Source organism: Euprymna scolopes, chromosome 23 (genome assembly GCF_053919585.1).
Source record: "Euprymna scolopes isolate OS-2025 chromosome 23, ASM5391958v1, whole genome shotgun sequence".
NCBI classification, from domain to species: domain Eukaryota; kingdom Metazoa; phylum Mollusca; class Cephalopoda; order Sepiida; family Sepiolidae; genus Euprymna; species Euprymna scolopes.
Window position 1 is genome coordinate 102,039,426 of NC_136504.1, and position 23,230 is coordinate 102,062,655.

Sequence of the window (23,230 nt, forward strand, 5' to 3'; positions counted from 1 at the left end):
AATGATCCCAGAATATGATTTGGAAGATTTTTTTTTTTTTTTACATGGAGGTCACCACTTATCAAAGCCCGGAGGCCACTCGGGGATAAAGGTTATTTCGTGTACAGTGATCAATGGGATAGTATCGTAGTAATCATTAGCATTGGAGATTTGATAAAGTGTCTTACTTAAGGAGGCGGTTCATCAGGAATTTGTTTATGTTAGACTTGAAGACATCCAAGTTGTAGTCAGGTGGGAAACAGGCAAACAGTAAAATGTTCCACAGTCGTGCACTGCTAAGAAAGAATCTTTGTTCATGGAATCTATGTTTTGATTTAGGCACAGATAAAGAGCGGGGAAAATTATTGACAGTGGTTTCAGCTAGATGGGTGTTTATCGTGAAAAATTGGCGGGGGGGCAGAGATTGGAGCTCAGACGAGCACTTGCCATGGAAATAACGATAAAACAAAGACAGGTTTGCAGCATCCCTTCTGTGGGAGAGAGGTTACTAAGCCACAAAGTCTATTTTGTACTCTGTCAAGGCAAGATAGGCTGTTTTTAGCAGCTCCTGCCCGGATGTGGCAGCAGTACTCCAGTCTTGGAAGATCATTTATGAAGATCAGGATGAGGATTGAAATTAGAATGGGGCATTGATGCTATGTACTTTGGATTTTCACTTGTCAATACAGTGTAACCCGGATATAAGAGACCATAATATAAGAAAAAGGGATATAAGAGAGACTGGCCCCAAAATAGAGCCTGTGTTAATGTACAGTGTAACCCGGATATAAGAAACCCCCATCTAAGTATAGCCCGGATATAATAGAGCTGCATGAGCAGGATAACGTCTCTTATATCCGGGTTGCACTGTAATTATTTTTATAGACCTATCAGAAAGAAAGGATTTGATGGTTGAGAGGACATACCCAAATACTCCATAGCTAACAACTTTGTGAAGCAAACTTATGTGTCAAACCCTATTGAAGACCTTCAATATATCCAGAAGCAATCACCCTAGATACAAGCCCTCTGTTGATAGATTTACTTATCCTGTTCGATATCAGTTAATGCGTCAGCTATAGATCTTATAGAGCAAAATCCATATTGTTTGTCTCTAAGAAGATTGTTTTCTCTGAGTCAGCTGATCACTTTGTGATTTATTACAAATTCAGGCATCGTATGATGCACGGGTGACTAATTAATCTGTACTTGGATGCAAAGAATTTATCTCTAGTATTTTAAAATAAAGTTTTCCAAGGTGACAGAAAGCATTTTTCTTTAAGGAACGTTTGAACAGCTTTGTAAGGATAGGAGCTAGTTCAAATTGCAATTTCTTGAGTACTATTACTTAATATTATTATTGCTTAATATTACTATTACTTAATATTACTATTACTGGAATGTTGTCGGAACCAGTTGCTTTATTGGAATTGAAATTAAGTTTGGCGATATCTTAGTTATTTGAGTATAAATAGTTGTCCGAAACGTTGTGAAAGAACAACTAATAAAGATGAGAAAATAGTCCACAATAAATAAATTAATAAGTTATTTGGATGTCATTTATATTTGGTCATAGTGGAAGAATTCTAAGAGTAGGTGGCCCTGACCCTAAAGGTTAAATTTGTCACAAAGTTCTTTGCAAAAATTTTGATTTTATCAGATGTTAAGGAGATAACCTCTGATAAATTAATGATGGTTGGGATAGTGGTTCTACATTTGTTCACAGTTTTGTTTATTATTCGCCAAAACTCATGGGAGTCAAACTTCTTTGCCATTCTAGATTTAACGGATTGGACATTAGATTCTTTAGCATTTTTTATAATCCGTTCGCAGTGGTTTATGGCAGTTCTATAAGAAGCTTTGGTTTCAATAGTGATTTCTGTGAATGATAGTAGTGGCATATTCAAGGGTGTAGCAAAGCTGGCTATTCGGCCTCTGCTGCAATATTTCTGAGAATATAAATCTCTCAATAAATAGTGAACCACTTGGATATATCAGGTGTAATGCACCCTCTTGGAAAAGCGGACATAAAACCTTCACTCTGGATGGTTATAAAAATAATCTGATAGCTGAGAGGGCACCTCAGCTTCTCTTTTGAAGAAGGAGGTAATGTTTAGGAGAATGGCCTGCTGAGACAAACAGAACTCTACTCCATTAAATTTGAGTTGTTTAGTTTTGAAGTAGTTAATTAAAAAGAATTGTTTCAGAAATTTTTTATTTGAGGATTGATAATTGGAATTATTTTAGTTATTCAAACTATTGTGCATTTTTATGTGCAACTTGAGAATCTTTATGTCAAACTCGGAAATCTGTATGGAATTTCATGTTTCATTAAAAATTCTTTACAAATTCCTAAGTTTGATAAGACACACCTGAAAAAGGTTGAAGATTACATTAGCTGAAACGTTATAAGAATAACTTTCAAGATGAGAATAATTGTTCAGATAATCTGAATAATCCAAAAAGCCTATATTTTTTTCACAAATTTAGTATTGTGTTGACTCAAGGTATTTTTCAAGTAACAATTCAGTTAATTAGTTAAAAAACAAACACAACGCTTGTTTTATTTTTCAGAAAGTGGATTCAGTTTTCTATTAAAACAAGTAGAGGAAGACACAAGTAATGGAGAAAAAAACTGTCATTTTGGTTTTTTGACATTTGAAAGAAACGGGAATACAATAGTTGCTTTTAATTTGAAATAGAATTTATTTTTCAAAAAAATTGATTTGTAGTGCGTTTGAAGACAGTGTGCTTGAAGATCAAAATAATATAGTAATAAAAAGATTGGGTTAAATCCCATTTCCGATTACTCCCAAACTTTAACCATGTTTTAACAAGAAAATAAAAAAAGTCAAAACATTAAGTTATAGCGAATTTCATAGTATGCATGAAACCATGAAATGAATGTTCGTCCAGAAAAATATAGTCACCATCTTTATAAACCATGGAATCATTTTTTTTATTTTTAAAAGGGTTAATATGAAATAAAGTAAAATATTTCATCCTTTTAATTAAGTTCTACCAAAATAATGTTTAAAAAAAAAAACGATTTCTTGCCCTTTAGAAAGTTATGAACTTGATTGAGTTTATTGTCTTAGGTCTACTACTACTACTACTACTACTACTACTACTACTAATAATAATAATAATAATAGGGGCAAACTGGGACTATACAGCAGATGTTACTGATGAAAGCAACTGAAATCTTAAGGAAAATCCTCAAATACAGAAACCAACCCCATAAACGACAAGCCACATGAAAACTGCGATAGAAAAAAGAAAAAATGACAGAAAAAACAGCATATTTCTCCAAGAAAACTGAAATTGCAAGAAACCTAATAAACTATGCCCTCCTCCCCCCAAAGCATTAGCTTCATCTGCTACCACACAAAAAGGAAGGAAGTATTGATCAGGTCTCCACTGGATGAATTCTTATTACCACCCAAATGCTAGTAAAGACCAATGGTCATTGCCAGCAAGAAATCAATGGTAAGCGACTGTTACAATGATGTAAAGTCACTTGCAAAGGTTCTCAAAAGAAGTGGAAAGTACTGGAAATTTGGTGAGACTTGTTGTCACCCAGACTCCAGAGAACATCGGTTTCAATGATCAATCTTTGATGATAACCTGTGTGAGAACTATTAGTGAATAAAAAGAATAATAATGAAATCATTGTATGTAGTGTTCAATTGCATTACAAGTGATCAAAACTGCATATATCTAGAGGTGGGGGGGGGCATCAGGTGCAGTTTTGTCATATTCTGAGAAACATGAATTTCTTCAAGCCAGCAGTGTTTTGGCAACAACTGATGCAGGCAGTTTGTTCCAGGCTTAAGCAATTCAGAATGTGAAAAAATGTTTCTGGAACTCATGGGAGTTGTGTTATTTTCTGACTTTGTAAGCATGTCCACATGTGTTGGACACAAGAAGATCAAAAAGATGTTCAGGATTGTTGTTAACGAGATAGTTAATAATTTTGTGAGACTTTACAAAGTCATTTGCTAATTGTTGGAGTTTCAATGAATCCAAGCTTAAGGAAACAACGCGTTCTACGTATAACAAGTTTCAGGTTTGTATTACTGTTTTCTAAAAATAAATGTATAACAAATAAATGTCATCAAAGGAAAGATAAGTTACTTTTCTACATAACTGGATATGCTTTTAGTGTTTATATTTAATGTAACATGTTTATTCAGCTCGAAAAACATACAGTGTTTACCGATGTATTGGAAAATTAAAAATGGCGCCCGACTCTCTGGTGAACATGGTAGGTTTGGGAAAATGAGCTAAAAATAAAAAACTAGACAAAATACTGTTAAAAACCCACCGAATATATGTCAGCCTATGTCACGGTAACATATATTGAGCGAGTTTTTAACAGTATTTTATTTAGTTTTTATTTTTAACTCCTTTTCCCAAACCTACTGTGTTCATCAGAGAATCGGGCTCCACTTTTAATTTTCCAATACATTAGTAAACACTGTATGTTTTTCGAGCTGAATAAAGTAGTTACATAAAAATTAAATAAAAACACTAAAAAAATATCCAATTGGGTAAAAAAGTAACTTAACCTTGCCTTTGATAACATTTATTTGTTAAATATTTGTTTTTTGAAAACTTTTTCAAATCTATGTGTATAATAATACAAACCCCAATTTTCTAATGAATCTCTGAACGTTTTTCAGGGGATTAATATTTGGAACAAAGGAAGGGGATCCGCACTGATGATGCAAATTTTTACTTTGGTTACACCATAGTTGTCCGAAAGTCTCTTAACTCTTCAAGGTTATGTGGCCACTGTATTATTTGATGCAATATGTCTTGAGCAATAAGAGCTTGGCAGTGCTCATGCCTACCTGAAGCTTTAGAGCACATACAACACTTGGTCTTAACCAAATAGTCACTCATTTTAGCCCTCGTCAGGTTCAACATTGCTTAACATTGGTGATCTAATGAGAACCAGTGTGTCAACATGATTATGGCGTATATGATCGTTGTATACAGTTTTGCTGAAGAGCGGTTAACAAGGATCTTGCTAAAAGATGTCGAAGCACCTTCAGTGTTCTTGACAATTTTAGAAATATACTTCACCAAATACAAATCGTTGTTGACAGTAATGGCCGCATTGCATCTACAAAAAGACTTTTTGATATTTGTGTCATGGAAAATATGTGGATGCTGGATTTCTCCATCCAAAATACATAGTGATACACTAATCTACAACTAGCTTCAGTTGCCAATTTGTAATTCATTGTGGCATTGTGTCCAGATCTTATTACAGGACAGATTTATAAGAGTGCATTACAATTTGATGTCATCTGCATATTTCAGTACTGCAGCATTCTTTAGGTTGTCATGTGTTTAACATAGGCAATAAGCAGAAGGGAGTCATTCCTGTGTTATATTAGATGACATATACAATGAAGAATGACTTGTTTATAAAAATTACAACTACATTTTTTTCTTATCAAGCTTTCTTTTCAGCATTTCAATTGTATGATGAAATTGCTATAATTTAATGTTTTTATTGTTATTTCTTTACTAAAACAATATTTTACACCCGAAAGTATCCTGTACCTCTATAAGGCCATCATTCTCCCATGTATAGAGTATTGTTGTCACATTTGGGCTGGTGCTTTTGCTGCTAGTCTCTCACTCCTAGACAAGGTTCAAAAGAGAGTCGCCAATCTGATAGGCCCTGAACTGGCATCTAAGCTTCAGCCTCTATCCCATCGACGAAACGTTGCATCCCTCTGCCTGTTCTACAAGTATTTTAATGGTGAATACTCTGACGAGCTGCAGACACTTGTGCCCCCACGATGTAGACACCCTCGACAAACCCGACAGGCAGCTAAATCCCACCCTCACACAGTAGAGATCCCTAGATGTAAAAGATCTTTTTACTCCAGTAGTTTATTCCCCAGAACTGCTAGACTCTGGAATTCCATTCCAGGTCCCTGCTTCCCTAACTGTACTGACATGCAGAAGTTCAAGTGTAACGTGAACCGATATCTTGCTGCCCAAATCCCAACATAGTGTACCAGTAGTTGCTGCCCTTGATAGTAGCCCCTACACCAAAGTGGCAATGCGCTTTGTTTGGGGTGAAAATGTAATAAAAAAATAATTAAAAAAAAAAAATATTTAAGTAAAAATAATTATTTGAAAATAATGGCGAAACCTTTATATACGGCACAATCACGTTGACGCACTGGTTCTCGCCAGATCACCAAAGTTAAGCAACGTTGAGACTGGCCAGTACCAGATAGTGACTATTTGGGAAGGCTAGGCGCTGTATGTATCTTCTGGGAAGATTGGGTGTGGGGCCAGCACCCTCACCCTGTAAAAAGAACTCTTCGCTACAAAAACATCTACAACGTTGTAGACGGCCTATGCCTCTCCAGGGACTCAAGGCTATGGATGAATACCAAAACTTATTTCAATCTAAACAATTGGGATGACTAAAATAAGATTTAAACAAAGAACTCTATTTTTATGTATCTGTATGGATTGTTACCCATGGCTGACAATATTAATCTCGATAAAATCCGACAATGACAACAGCTGAAAGGTAAAGAGACAAAATGAAAACGATATTCAGAAAATAAAATAAAAAAGTATTTACTGATTTGTTTACATTGTTGTATTTTATTGATTTTTTGTTTGTTTGTAATTGGTAGGTATTAGATTTGCATACTTACCTGACACAGCTTGATTAGAGGTTATTCGTATCAGTCAATCAGTTCAACAGTGGCTTTTATGGGCTAAAATATGATTCTGTTTAGTCCTAGAAGGTTCATCAATCCTTGTAAGTTTACTCTCCCAGACTTTATCTTCTCTCTTTGAGACAGGGTTAATTTATTGCTAATTGCTTTAGGCACACCTGCCTGGGAAAGTGATGAGGCTGCTTAGACATTTTTTGTGGATTAGAATACACTTCCTTTAATGTGTTGGCTTTTCGAAACCTCACCTTGGCTGGTATTTATTTCTTTCCCATCACAGGAATATTTGACACAAGGTAGAAAGGTGGGGGGAGTCAAGACAATCAAGAAGGAGTTGTCTGGCCTTTTAGTATTGCCTGAGCAGTTCCATCTGCATTTCCCAGTCAAAGTCTCTCAGACAGTAATCAATAAACTTACTCCACCCCAAAGAAGAGAGGCAAAGCCTGGGAGGGCGAACCTTCTTAAACTACTCATGATCAAAGCCATATATTAGTCAAAATCTTTCTGAGTTTGTGTCTAACTTCTTTGCCAGGAGGTAAATAAAAAGTAATAGATTTGCTATTGATTTTCATAGTTTGTATGATTAAAGAGTTGTAATGAAATGTGTGATCAACATTATTTGATAAATTAGATCAACACTAAAAGATTTACATTTCTATAGCGAAAACCATAAAATTATGTTTGGCATGATATGATACTGTCATTGTTTTAAAATATCTCATCGACAACTGTATTTAATATATTGATAAATAAACAATATATTAATAAATAAACAATGTATTAATAAATAAACATTATATTAATAAATAAACAATATATTAATAAATAAATAATATATTAATAAATAAACAATATATTAATAAATAAACAATATATTAATAAATAAATAAAATATTTCATCGACAACTGTATTTAATATATTGGTAAATAAATAATATATTAATAAATAAATAATATATTAATAAATAAACATTATATTAATAAATAAACAATATATTAATAAATAAACATTATATTAATAAATAAACATTATATTAATAAATAAACAATATATTAATAAATAAATAATATATTAATAAATAAACAATGTATTAATAAATAAACAATATATTAATAAATAAATAAAATATTTCATCGACAACTGTATTTAATATATTGGTAAATAAATAATATATTAATAAATAAATAATATATTAATAAATAAATAAATAATATATTAATAAATAAATAATATATTAATAAATAAACAATATATTAATAAATAAATAATATATTAATAAATAAATAAAATATTTCATCGACAACTGTATTTAATATATTGGTAAATAAATGATATATTAATAAATAAATTAATAATATATTAATAAATAAATAATATATTAATAAATAAACAATATATTAATAAATAAACAATATATTAATAAATAAATAATATATTAATAAATAAATAAAATATTTCATCGACAACTGTATTTAATATATTGGTAAATAAATAATATATTAATAAATAAATAATATATTAATAAATAAATAAATAATATATTAATAAATAAATAATATATTAATAAATAAATAATATATTAATAAATAAATAAAATATTTCATCGACAACTGTATTTAATATATTAATCCTTTTATTTGTTAAATGACTTGATTTAGACAAATTCGATTTATTGTATTTTTCACTCAAACTCTTCAATTATTTTTATTGCATTTTATTGATTTTTATTTTTGTGTGATTAGTATTAGATTCAAATACTAATTATTAGATTAAAAACTAAGAGCACAATAAGATGTAACAAAAATTAAAGAAAAACTATTTACATTTTATACACTTTTATTAAGCTTTTTTCACTCCAAAATCTTATTAATACCTAATTGCTAACAAAATTAACAGCACAATAAAAAGCAGCAATAATTACAAAAATGAGAAACCAACTGCAAATCTTATATGTGTACTCTAAAGAGATTTACCATCTGCTTGAAAACAAAGTTCTTTCATTTATCACGATCTTGGCTAATATTTCAGCTGCCAGGAGCCACTATCAACTGGTTGGCCTATTTCTTTGATGGTCATCATTTTGATCTTTATTGAATTAAATCTTCTTGATATAATTTCTTCACATAGCTGAAGTCTAGTAGCCATGAAACATGTCTAAACCATGATAATCTCTCTCTTTTTTTTTTTTTTTTTCAAATAATGCCATTGATGGATCTGTTAATGTTAAGTCCATTTCTGATGACTGCATTTGTTGATCTTGCAAAGTTATTCCAACGATAGTTCTTAACCATCTAATTTCAAAGACATTGAACTTCCTCTCATGCTAGTCCATGTTTCACTTTCATATGTAACAATACAAACTATGAATACATTGTAAAGTCTTAATTTCTAAACCTTAATGTAACATAGGGCGAACGTGCGTGTGCAGATGCATGCAACATGACGTCACCAGTAAAGAAAAAAAGACAATAAAAAAAGAGAAAGACAACGATCATGTTAGAGATGTGGAGCATGTTCAAGATTACATTAAAGGCGTGGGTGATGTTCGAGAGAACGTTTGAAATCACGAGGGTGACGTCATAGTTATAACAGTAAGAAATAAATGTTGTTACAAAGAAAAAACAAATTTAAGTTCTTTTCTATTCTTTGTCTGCTTTGCGACTGAAGCCACAACGTGTTGGTTCCTGGACAATGTTACATTAATGTATTTTGTCTGTTGCATATCTTTTCTTTTAAATGTTCAAATATGAAAGTTGCTATTTCTATTCTTCTACTAATGTCAGACGATCATCCTAGAATTATTCAGACAAGAAACACGCAATCTTCAGTTTTTTTGTTGTCTATTGAGATATTATGCCCAGAAGAAAGAATAATTTTACATTTTCCTGGGTTCATTTCCATCTACTATTTCTTGTAAGAGGCCTCAAGCTCAGAAATATAGAACTTCAGCATATCAAGACAGCACAATGAACATGGTATTATCTGCACAGTGAATATTAGTCATGAACTCATTGCTAAGCACTTGTGTTGCTTGCAGAGTTTTTCGTTCTTTCATCTCAAATTCCCAAAAAATTGTTGAAGTGGGCAGTAAATAAGAGACAACATAGTTATACAATTATTTCAAACGAATTTGTGATGTTGTATTCATTAACAACTCTGCATTCTGTGTGTTTGAATAAATTTTCAACAATGTTTGCAATTTTGCTTTTAACATCAATCGTTCTTACCATTTTCAATAAGGCATTTTTCTATACTGTGTCAAAAGCTGCTTTAAAGTTTGTAAAGTTGAAATGGGTTGCAAATTTTCTTACTTTGGCTTTTTGAATTAATTGTTATAACATAAAAATGGTACCAACTGTTTTCCTGCCAGGTCAAAATCCATAAAAGATTTTTTGTGAAATCCTTTACAAACTTATCAAAGCCTGGAGGCCACTCAAGGATAAGGGTTAAAGAGTGTACAGTAGTCAATGAGACAATGATGTAATAATTGTTAGTAGTGGAAATTTGGTAAATTGGATTACTTAAAGGGACAGTTCATCAAGAATTTGTTTATGTTGGACTTGAAGACGATCATATTATAGTCAGCTTAGAGTTCCACAGGCATGCAGTTCTAAGAAAAAAAGCTTTGCCCATAGAATTTACATTTAGGTTTAGGCACAGATAAAGAGTGGGGAAAATTATTGACATTGGTTTCAGCTAGACGAGTATTTTTTGTGAAAGTTTGGCAAGGGGGTACCATAGATTGGGGCTCAGAGGAGCACTTGCCATGAAAATTACAATAAAGCAGAGACAAGCTCACAATATCCCTTTTGTTGAAAAGAGGTTGCAGGGAAGAGAAAAGGGCATCCCCCACTAGACTACAAAGTCTATTTTGAATTCTGTCAAGGCAGGATAACGTGCTTCTAGCAGTTCCTTCCCAGATGTGGCAACAATACTCCATGCTATGATGTACTTGGTTCTTATACAGGTACAGAATTGCATCAGGTGTGAGATATCTAATGGAGCGGTAGAATGATCCCACCATTTTTCCAGCAGACTTGGCAACAGATTTGATGTACGTTTTCCATCTCAGATCAGGAGTAAAGATCAGACCCAGAAGCTTGTTGAAACATGGAGCCTCCCCAAGATGAGAGCCATTCATAGAAGCTTGGTTTTAGATGCATTAAAATTAACCAGCCACTTCTTTCCCCATTGTACCATGTGCTCAAGATCAGAGGTGAGAGAATCAGGGAGAACTTGGTCATTCACGGCCTTTGATGTATTGCCGTAGATGGTGATGTCATCAGCATAAATGTCTACGAATGATCTTAGGATGTTATTTGGAAGATCATTGATGTAAATCAGGAAGAGAGTTGTGCCCAGGATGGATCCCTGAACGACGCCACCACTAATACTCTGAGCTTCTGATTTCTGCCCATCAACCACTACTCTTATAAACCTATCAGAGAGAAATGATTTAATAATTGAGAAGACATTTTCGGCTATGCCATAGTTGTAGATCTTGTGGAGTAGACCTTTATGCCATACCTTATCAAAAGCCTTTGATATGTCAAAATCAGGACTGCCAGCGACCACTGTAAGAGTAATAAAGAAAGCGAGAGTTGTAGGATCAGTTTGTAAAGTCCAAAGTAGCTGAGCAGCGGCTTAGTTCCCACCAGTTTTGGCAAATGACAAATAGGGTCCTGAACAGAAGTGTATGCTCTATTCCAACCACCATCAATGGACCTGCATCAAACAAAGCCAAACTCTTTGCCAAGAACTTTGCAGCTAATTCTACCCTATGTGATACGCCCCCCCCATTTCCTTTTGTGTTTGAAAATACGCTATGTGACATACAAATATCTGTACATGATGTCGCCAAGCTAATCAAAAACTTTGATTCCAGTAAAGCAACTGGCCCTGACGGCATTCCAATTATAGTGATGAAAAACCTCTAACCAGAACTAGCTCCCGTACTTATAAAGCTGTTTAAGCATTGTATTAAGGAGAATTGCTTCCCAACACCCTGGAAAACCTCATCAGTATGTCCCATATTTAAAAATTCAGGTGATCGGTCATCTCCCTCTCAGTACAGATCAATAAATCTCGTGTGTGTCATGAGTAAATTACAAGAATCTGTGTTAAATAGAGAAGTAGTCAACCACTTCAGCAAAAATAACCTTCTTTATGACATGCAATATGGTTTCTGTTCTGTTAAATCTACAGCAGATGTGCTAACGGTTATATCTGATAGGATTATTAATATGTTGCATGCTTAATAATAATTACTAAGTTATAAAAACAATAAAATACAACAATGTAAATAAATCAGTGTTTTTCATTTCTGTTTCTTGAAAATTGTTTTCATTTGTGTTTGATCATTTCAGCAATAAAGTTAAGGTTATGTTTATGAATAATTTACTGATTAATTACTAATCAGAAGAAAATGTGGGAAAGAGAATGATTAGGGGTGAGAGAGAGAAATAGAAAGAAACAGATTACATTTTTGTGTTTTTTTTTTTTTTTTTTTTTTTTTAATATCTGTATGCCTTAATAACAAATAAGAAGAGTACTGGTTAACAATCAGTTCTAAGTGACAGTATTCTGGAGGTTGAAGTTCAATCCTTCCTACAGGTGATAATTTTTTTTTATGGAAATCACTCCAGACAAGGTGTGAAGTCACTTTCTGTAAGGAGCTAAAAAAAAAAAAAAAAAAATATTAACACTTCTTCCTAGTCATGACTAACGAAACGAGAACAATCTACTCCTGTTGATAAAATAAACAGTTTAGTTTGATATTCAATCTATGGTTTCCAAGTTTAACTAGAACGTTCCTGTGTTTGACATTTATATTCCCAAGTTCCAAAAGGTGCACCTGAAGAAAGTTGATTATATCCACAAAAATGTGAATATAACTACCAACATGAAAATAGTCTGCATAATCCAAATAATTGAAAAGGAAATCTGGTTTTATTTCATTACTTAATTAACATTGGGTGTGTGACAAGCTCGTAGTAACTGTTAGCAACAAAGAGTTACTTCCCTTGACTTCTATATAGCACATTCAAGATGGCAAATAAAATAAAACAAAGTAATATCTTATTACGGTCCTCATTTTAAATGCTATTTTCACATTTCGCTCCATATAAACTCCAATCTTCTAAAAAAGTATCTTGTAGGACTCGAGAATCTTGATGTAAGAATCGGGAATCTTTCCGTCAAACTCAGAAACCTTCACAAAATATTGAATGGGGCCCTTCATTTAATCCACAGGGGTAGCATGCTCTTGTTCCATCAGCCATGATTGGGTAGAAGTCCAAATAATTCGCAATTGTATTTTGATTGTCGTCTGCTCTGAGAATTGAACCTTCAACCTCCAGAATAGTGTACATTACAACTGGATTTTACCGGTTGCTTCATCTACAATTCTAGTATGAATTATAGGAGACTAAAACCTATTATACTAATATTAATATATTAAACCTACTATCTTCATATTAATATATTAAGCCTATTATCCTAATATTAGTATATTAAATCTATTATCCTAATATTAATATATTAAACCTATTATCTTAATATTAACATATTAAATCTATTATCTTAATATTAATATATTAAACCTATTATCTTAATATTAATATATTAAATCTATTTTTTTATTTTAAACCTATTATCTTAATATTAATATATTAAACCTATTATCTTAATATTAATATATTAAACCTATTATCTTAATATTAATATATTAAACCTATTATCTTAATATTAATATATTAAACCTATTATCTTAATATTAATATATTAAACCTATTATCTTAATATTAATATATTAAATCTATTATTTTTTTATTTTAAATATATTATCTTAATATTAATATATTAAATCTATTTTTTATTTTAAACCTATTATCTTAATATTAATATATAAAACCTATTATCTTAATATTAATATATTAAACCTATTATCTTAATATTAACATATTAAACCTATTATCTTAATATTAACATATTAAACCTATTATCTTAATATTAACATATTAAACCTATTATCTTAATATTAACATATTAAACCTATTATCTTAATATTAATATATTAAATCTATTATCTCAATATTAATATATTAAATCTATTATCTTAATATTAATATATTAAATCTATTATCTTAATATTAATATATTATACCTATTATCTTAATATTAATATATCAAACCTATTATCTTAATATTAATATATATTAAACCTATTATATTAATATTAATATATTAAATCTATTATCTTAATATTAGCATATTAAACCTATTATCTTAATATTAATATATTAAACCTATTATCTTAATATTAACATATTAAACCTATTATCTTAATATTAATATATATTAAACATATTATATTAATATCAATATATTAAATCTATTATCTTAATATTAATATATTAAACCTATTATATTAATATATTAAACCTGTTATCTTAATATTAATATATTAAATCTATTATTTTTTTTATTTTAAACCTATTATCTTAATATCAATATATTAAATCTATTATCTTAATATTAATATATTAAATCTAATATCTTAATATTAATATATTAAACCTATTATCTTAATATTAATATATTATACCTATTATCCTAATATTAATATATTAAACCTATTATCTTAATATTAATATATTAAACCTATTATCTTAATATTAATATATTAAACCTATTATCTTAATATTAACATAATATCTTATTGAGTGTTTGTGTTATTATCTACCTTACTGCTGTACTTAATCAAATAAGTTATGACACAAAAACCTGATAAGAACTGTAGTTTATTTGCTATCTTGGATTAGCTATATCTTTTAACACTACAATCCAATAGAAGTAAGTCTTAGTTGTTTGTTTTGTCACAACTTATCAAGAATACGGACAACACAAGATATGGAAACTGAGCTTGATCTGGCAATACTGACTGTTCATCTAACAGTATTTAATAGATTTACCAGCATCTACAGAAGAAGATGATTGCAAATGGTAAAGCATGCATTAATAAAGGGGTGGTGAGAGGATGTAAAGACACAGTTAAACTAATAAGAAAATATTGGCCATTAAAATAGTGTCCATCAATAGAAAACGGATTAGCAATTAAATATGGAGAGAATAATTATACCAAAAAGTTTGTGAACTCTGTTCTTCAAAGAATTCATGTTGCACATCAAGGAATAGAGAAATGTCGGTAAGAAATAGTATTTTTTGAAGACGAATAAACAAAGACTAGCAGGGTGGGGGCGTAAAATAAAATTAAACAAGTAGCCTCTCAGCTAGCTGAGTGTGTGTTCCATTCCTCCCCGATTAGGAAGCCTCCAAGATCCCCATCCCCTCTTACTTGCAATTTTTGTTTTCACCCCTTCCTCTAAATTTCACTCATCTTGGAGAGAAAAAAATACAAACTAACCCCCATTCTTTACCATCAAAATTTTCTTTTCTCCATTCACCCCCATCTAGAGGGAATCCCCACTTAGAGACTGACCCGCAGAAGCAAGGTTCCTTTTACAAACCTAGTGGAGCAGGCAGTCTATCAACTAGACGGGGTTTGGAGGGTCCTAATAATCACCTTTTGTTTTTTCTTCCCCCGCCCTCGACACAAATGAATTATTGTACCATTTTTATTGTTATCTTTTTTGTTTGTTTGTCAATAAAAAATGTTTTAAAAATTGGGAGTTAAGTAGGTCGTCCCCCAGTACAAAAGGGTGAATGCGGTATTATGGTGAAAGAAGATACTAGCTGGGAGAAACTTTTGATTTTGTTTAGTTCTGGAGTGACAAGGATGACCAACGACCCTCACAATCCCCCCTTTTGAGTTGGCCATGTGCCTAAAATTTTTGTTCATTGTTGATTTTCACTGTACTTTTAACATGAATAAAGGATTTAATATCTCAGAGTGTAGTATCTGTTCTTACTACATGCTGTACTTATGTTTGTAACTTTGTGATATAAAGTGGGGGATCACTTTTCTGTATTAATTTAATGTAAAATGATCACCCACTTTACAACCAGTCAGTCTCAAAGTCATTCAAGTCATTCTCCAGATCATTCAAGTTGTTTTTGAAGGATTCCAGTTATTTTTTAAGCATTCTTAAGGTCATTCAATTCATCCTTAAGTTCATTAAAGTCATTCTAAGTCATTTACTTTTTATTTATTTAAGTCATTTCGGCTCATTTTTTGGTCATTTTAGTTTATCTTTAAGAATTTCATGTCAATCGTACATTCATGCATTCATTCATTACACGAGAGCACGCGACTAATGGCTATCGGCCTTGTTGAATTAAATCGTCCACAGTTTTTACTTCTTGTTAATGAATCCAGTAAAATGTCATTTGAAAAGCATCACAATCATAAACTGCATCAAATATGTTCAAGAAAATGTTATCCATTCATAAATGAAAACACTAGATAAGGATTGCAAAGGATGAATAAATTAGTTACAAATTATAAAATATGCATGTGGTTTGGAAAGACTTAGTACTTTTGTTTATTGCTAGAAATTTTTGTTTTTAAGTTGATTTCTGGAATTTTTGTTTTTTAAGTTGAATGGTAGCTAAACAGTTTCCAAATAATTGTGAAGATAATGATACATTTGCTACTGAAATCGAGTTGGAATAGGAAATTCCTGTCATTTATTATACTATACAATGCTGGACTTGACGTAAAATCCATGGTTATGCAGTGGAGCATTTACGTAGATTTAATAAACTTTAATTTTCTTTGTTGCCTTTGAAAGGCATTCTGGGGAGAACTTGAATGCCTACTAGACACAACACATTCCTCGAGTGTCTAAGGTCTATCTGTACAGGGGTTTGTCAGAACAACTTGGCATGAGGATACTTTTTCCATAGAAGTAAACCCTGACCAAATATTAAAAATCACATAGCATTCGCTGGCCAAATAAGATTTCCTCAGGATGGCTAACTCACATTAGCTTTTACGAGGAATGGTGCACCTTCTCCAAGTGATGTTACCTCAAGTAATGGCACGAAACTGGATACTCCACCAGACTAGATAAATTCTTGTCCTGGAATCCAGTAAGACCAAGAGACCAAAACGAAAGATATACTACAATATATGAAAATGGTTAATTGGGGAGAGGCAAATTATGTTCTCAATTTCTTTACTGACTCAGTGTTTGAGAGATAAACTTTTGTTGAGCATTCGAATATCTATCTCATATAGAGTTCAAGTGTTTGTAGCAATTTGTAGCAATTAACATTTCAGGTTAGACAGTAAAAACATGGTTGCCAGCTGACCTCACAAAAAGTATGATTTAGCTGCAGTAAAGAATTCTTCAAAGGAAGTTGAAAAAGGGTTACATGAATTTTGTTTAGTTGAAGATGCCAAAGAAAAAAGATGAGTTTCTTGTGTAGTACAAATAGTATGAGTTTCTGAATAAACCAGGCCATTTCAAAGGGAGTTCAAAAGTGTAAACCTGCATGTGGGCTATTTTTAAGTCTTCGTTTTAATTCCTTAGCAGAATGCGCCAAAATGAATCATCTATCTTGATGAAATCGGTCATTTTTCGAAAATAATTGTTCTTTATATATATTCACTTTGTTAACAATGATAATATACATACAATTTTATTGTTTTATGTGCAATGGTACTTTTTCCCAGCACAAGATTGATAATTTGGATTATTCAGATTTGTGGCGTAACGGATATTGTATTTCTTTGCTTTATCACCCAAGCAAATTAGGCACAACGCCGTTTTTAATGTGGGGTAAAAACCAGCTCCTCTAAAAGTAGGCAAAAAGGGGGCACTCTGGTTACCAAAAATAATAATTGTCCCAGTATAGAGGGTTTCCCCTCCATTGACTGGTACAAACTATCTTAAGTGCAGCATCTGCAGAACAGATGGTATTTATTTGCTCCCCCACCGAGCAAATTAGGCACAAGGCCGATTTTTAATGTGAGGAGTGAAGGGAGGGGGAAGGGAAAAAGGGGACCAGCTCCCGAGAGGTGGGAAATGGGAGCTGGTTAAAGGTCAAGCATGTGGGGTTGCCCCCACATCTGGTCTTTGCTAGTCATAGCTAGTCCTAGCTAGTCATAGCCTGCAGTATCTGCCGGAACAGATGGTATTTATTTGCTCCCCCACTGAGCAAATTAGGCACAAGGCCGATTTTTAATGTGAGGAGTGAAGGGGAAATGGGGACCAACTCCCCGGGGAGTAGGGGAGTTGGATAGTGACAATTGGTATGAAGGGTTGCCCCTACATTGACCAAGGTCTTATATGTGGGGTCGCCCCCACATATGGTCTTTGCTTGCAGTATCTGCCGGAACAGATGGTATTTATTTGCTCCCCCACCGAGCAAATTAGGCACAAGGCCGATTTTTAATGTGAGGAGTGAAGGGGAAATGGGGACCAACTCCCCGGGGAGTAGGGGAGCTGGATAGTGACAATTGGTATGAAGGGTTGCCCCTACATTGACCAAGGTCTTATATGTGGGGTCGCCCCCACATATGGTCTTTGCTTGCAGTATCTGCCGGAACAGATACTACACTTTGATCCCGGCCCGAAGTGCTGAGTATAATTAGTTCTAAGTAAGATTTTCTGGAAGTTGAAGGTTCAATCCTCATTGCAGGCGATACTAAGAATACAATTACAAATTACTTTAAGTCTTCTCCCCAACTAGCAATCTACTCCTGTGAATTAAATAAAGGATTCCATTTGAAATCCATATAGAGTCACAAATCTGACATAAAAGATTTCAAATTCGATAATATGCACTTAAAGAAAGCTGGAGGTTACATCGGTTGAAACGTTGTGAAAATAAAAACCAAGATAAGAAGATATCAACATCATTTAAAAACTGTAATGCTTTCATAAAAGTCGAACACCTGTACATCATATCATTTCTTTAGATTAACCAGTTATACAAGTTGGTTTTCACATTGTTTGTGTAAATTTTAAATTAAAATTTAAATGGGAAATTTGAAAACTGTGTGACTATCTTTTACTTTATATAATTTTTGTTAGAAATTAAAGAAAAATATTGCATGGATTAGATTAACCTTATCGAATGGTTGAAAATTATGGAAAAGAATTTATTTTTATTCTTTCTAGATTAGTTTTTGCAAAAAAATTTTGCCAACTGCTAGAAATGTTTATGGAAAGAAAAATAGTTTAAAAAATCACAATGTATTATTTTGAAGAATGTGTTGCACATTTTTTTTTTTATCGAAATGAATAAATGTGAAGGTGTTTTTTTTATTATACCTGTATTACCATAAAAATCAGTGTTCTCTTTGATCCTTTTCCTTGAGTAGCTTCGGGCCTTGATAAATGGTGAACCATTAATACAAAAAAAAAAAAATAGATAAAATACAACATAGACTTTTTGAAATACTGTTTATATAGTAGACAGCAACTACCTAAACGCAATGTATAACTAATTTGCATAATTATTTTTTAAGCTATTTGTAATAAATTAATACAGAGTGGAAAGCTAAAATTGTTGTTCTAAAGAAAACAACGATACAGATTTACTTTAAATCTTTTATTGAAAAAAATCAATTCAGGTAACTTGATTATGTAGCAGAGCTGACATCTATTCAATGTAGCTGCCATCAATCTCAATTACCGCTTCGATACGGGTCCAGAACTGGGAGCATGCCTTTTCCACAAGTGCTGACAGGAGCTCAGTAAATACTCGGCGGATGGTGGTGATCAGACTGGTTTTGGTGTTGTGGAAGGTCATGTTGGTGATGTTCTCAACATATGAAAAAACGAAGTAGCCCAGCTGATTCAGATCAGGGGAGGAGGGAGGGGCCAGTTGGAGAAGGATACAAAGTCGTGGCATTCCTTCTGAAGCCATGCCTGGGTCTCTTTGGATTTATGGGCCAATGCAGAGTCCTGCTGCCGCACCCAGGGTCTGCCAGGAGATCGTCACACTCTTCAGCACATCCAGGTACACTTTAGTGTTGACTTTGAAGCTGTGAAGTAGCATGATGTGGCCTTCACTTGAAACAACACCAAACACCATAATCGTAGCCAGAAACTTTGTTTTCATCAGCCTGAGCATGTCTCCATTATGCATTTTGAGGATGCTGGCAATGATTCTGTTGTCATATCTTGGATCGGTAGAGAGCATAAGTTGTACAGCATCGCTTATCTATCTCGCTCATTGAACATTGTGTTACTTTCAGACATGATAGAAGGCTGTTATCCCTCTTGGAATCTGTACACAACTGGCAAACTAGTAGATGGTCTGCAACTAAAAGAGAAACCCGATTTTTATCAAACAGAAATGGAATCATGTCATCTTTTCTAGAGCGACAATTTTATCGTTCAACTCTGTATTTGGTGTTATTCATTTGTAATTTTATTTCTTATTTTACTTCTTTCTTTTTTCTCCTCTTCTTTTAATGTCTGTAGTATATATGTCACATGACCCTGCTCCCCCTCTATTTAATATTATATTTTATTGTAAGTAAATTGAACTGCTTCTTTTTTTTTCACTTGACAATCGTCAGACTTATGCAAAGAGTTGTGGTTACCTCACGTTTTTATATACGCACATGCTATTGAATTTTTAGTTAGCCAATCAGCTTCCTCAATTTAAAGAAAGAAATCTAGCATTTGTTTAGGCTGGGTGCAAATTTTGTCTCATTTTCTCAATTTTATACATTTTTGAAAAAACATTATTTATCCATAATGTCTTATTGTTTGATGTTTATTTTGCTGTGTGCATCCTGTCTTATACTGATTATAATTTTATTTGTTTCAGACTCGGGAGATTTCAGCTCCAAGAGTGGGAAAATTTAATATCCATATTCAGGTAATTTGATTTTTGATATTTGACACTTTTTTTAAAATATTTTTGTGTGATTAGTAAAACTAACATCTTCAGCTCTTATTCATGTAAATTGTTTATATTTTAATTAATTTAGTTTATTGTTAGGTGTAGTTATCAAAATATGGAAATTAATAAAATATTAAAAATATTAAAAGCTGATGCAAAATTTTTATAAATACTATGTTTAGTAAAACCGATCTTTTCAAGAGTTAAAAGCTTTGATTTTGTTTCATGTTTTTTTTTTTTGTTTTTTTTTTATTGTACCTATTTACTATGCCTCCCCACGGGACAGAGTTAGATACCAGGGTCGTTTTTTAACGTGGAGAAAAGGTACAAAAATAAAAAATTGTCTCAGTCGTGAAGGATTTCTCCTCCAATGACAGAGAACAAGAAATTGAAGTGCAGCATCTGAAGAACAGATACTACACTGTGATCTTGTACCGAAGGCCACAAAGTATTGTTGTCGCTTGGCCTTTTGGTCAAGATCAAAGTGTAGTATCTGTTTTCAGATGCTGCACTTCCATTTCTTGTTCTCTTTCAGTGGAGGATCAGTCCTTCACGACTGAGACAATTTTTTATTTTTGTACGTTTTTTTTTATTATTGTAGTTCAATATGTTCATATAAATAAGTTCATTTAAAAACCTGTTATTGTTTAATTTTGCCATTTGGTGATAATAGAAATACATGTCATCTCTTAAGTATAGGAAGAAATATCGAACTGGTGACTAGATTAAAAAAAAATATTTTTGACAAAAAAGAACATCATTATATTTTGTCATTGAAAGTAGATCAATGTTTTATTTGTTTTTGCATTTTGGTCTACATAAATGGAAACATGTTTGTTGGACTTCTGCTATAAAACAAAACGCGTGTAAGACATACTACATAAACATATTAATAAAATACTATGAGTGTGAATTAAATAGATGTATATACAAGCAAAAGTACCCGTCGTTGACTGGGTTCAAAAACAGCCTACAGAAAATGGACTCTGATTTATGAAAGTATGATAGGTTATGAAAAGGAAGGGTTGTAAAGAGATAGCTTCGAATTTGGGGGTATCAAAACCAAAGCAAAATATGATGAAAGTAAAAATAAAATAGATAAACCCCATAATTTATTATACCATACCTGTTCACACTGAAACACTTATCACAATATTCTGTGGATCTATATTAAAAAAACCTTGTTAAACTTTGTGACATATTTCCATTCTATGGAGGTCAGGCGCGAATGAACACACCATAATTTTATTATACCATATTTCTTCAAACTGAAACATAATTATCAAAGTATACTTACGCAGATAGATATGAAAAGTCTTTATTAAAGTTTGTGCCTATTTCCATTCTATGGAGGCCAGGCGCGAACGCAGACCCCACAATTTTATTATACCATCTCTATTTAAGTTAAAACATACTTATCAAAGTATTCTTATGTACATCTATATCAAAAACAATTGTAAACGTTTTTTTTTTTAATTTTAAAATGTTTTATTTCCATACTTTGTGGACCAGATGCGTATGCAGACCCCACAATTTTAATGAATCATCATTATGCCAGATCAAACATACCCATTCCTGTGTCTCGATACATCTTCTATCATTATATGTAATCAGTTTTCTATAATAGTCAACCATATAGGAGCCTATTCGTGACCAGACACACACAGATGTTCAGCTTTATATTATATATATATATATATATATATTTATATATATATATATATATATATATATATATATATATGGACACCTCTGTGTAGCTTACTTGCAATAGATATATTTTCACATTGCTATTAAGCTCTACTCTTGTACTGAGCACTGTTGAAGTAAATAGTGAAAACATACACAATATATTATATCACCATATGATAATATGTGTTTTACACGAAATTTATATATATATATATATATATATATATATATATATATATATATATACACAGGGTGTCCACAAAGTCTGACTACATTATGTAGCCAGACTTTGTGGGCACCGTGTAGATTATGTAGCCAGACTTGTTCCTTGCTAATAGTCAGATGGTTTTGTGGCCAGGTTCGAATCTCCCAACCAGCTGTAATCATAGCTCCCTGCGTTGATAGATTCCTGAAAGGATGAAACATTAATGTCCATAGGTATTAAAAAAAATTATCATAGTAATAATTTTATATATATATATATATATATATATATATATATATATATATATATATATATATATATAGGGCGCCCATAAAGTCTGGCTACATAATCTACACGGTGCCCAGAAAGTCTGGCTACATAATGTAGTCAGACTTTGTGGACACCCTGTATATATATATATATATATATATATATATATATATATATATATATATATATATATATAATGTGTGTGTGTTTTCTTTTTCAATATCAATGACGTACATCTTGCTTCATGTTTATTTAAACCCTTCAACTCTTATTGTTACAAGAGGTGACAAAATGATTGACTGGTAATGTCTTTCAAATATACTAAGATGATAATGTTTATAAAATATGAATTATACCAAAGCAAGTTGTTCATTGATATCTGTCAATCATATCGAAAGTGAAATCTTATTAATATAAGTTTTGCTTTAAATGTTATAAAGTGTTATTAGTGTGTTTAAAAGTGTACCAAGCAATTATGGTTGTATTTACTGAAACCCGTGTACAAAATGTCAGAAAACAATTATTCAATTCTAAAAG

At 31.9% G+C, this 23,230-nt stretch overlaps 1 protein-coding gene across 2 annotated transcripts in view; it reads left to right on the plus strand.

Moving 5' to 3' along the window:
- LOC145246078 (uncharacterized protein ZK1073.1-like) overlaps positions 1-23,230 on the plus strand; it is a 165,640-nt gene that overhangs the window by 12,751 nt on the left and 129,659 nt on the right. For both annotated transcript variants that reach the window (XM_080107932.1, XM_080107931.1), the window contains exon 2: positions 20,452-20,502. In XM_080107932.1, coding sequence (XP_079964058.1) covers positions 20,452-20,502 — 51 coding nt within the window. The remainder of the gene's footprint in view (positions 1-20,451; positions 20,503-23,230) is intronic.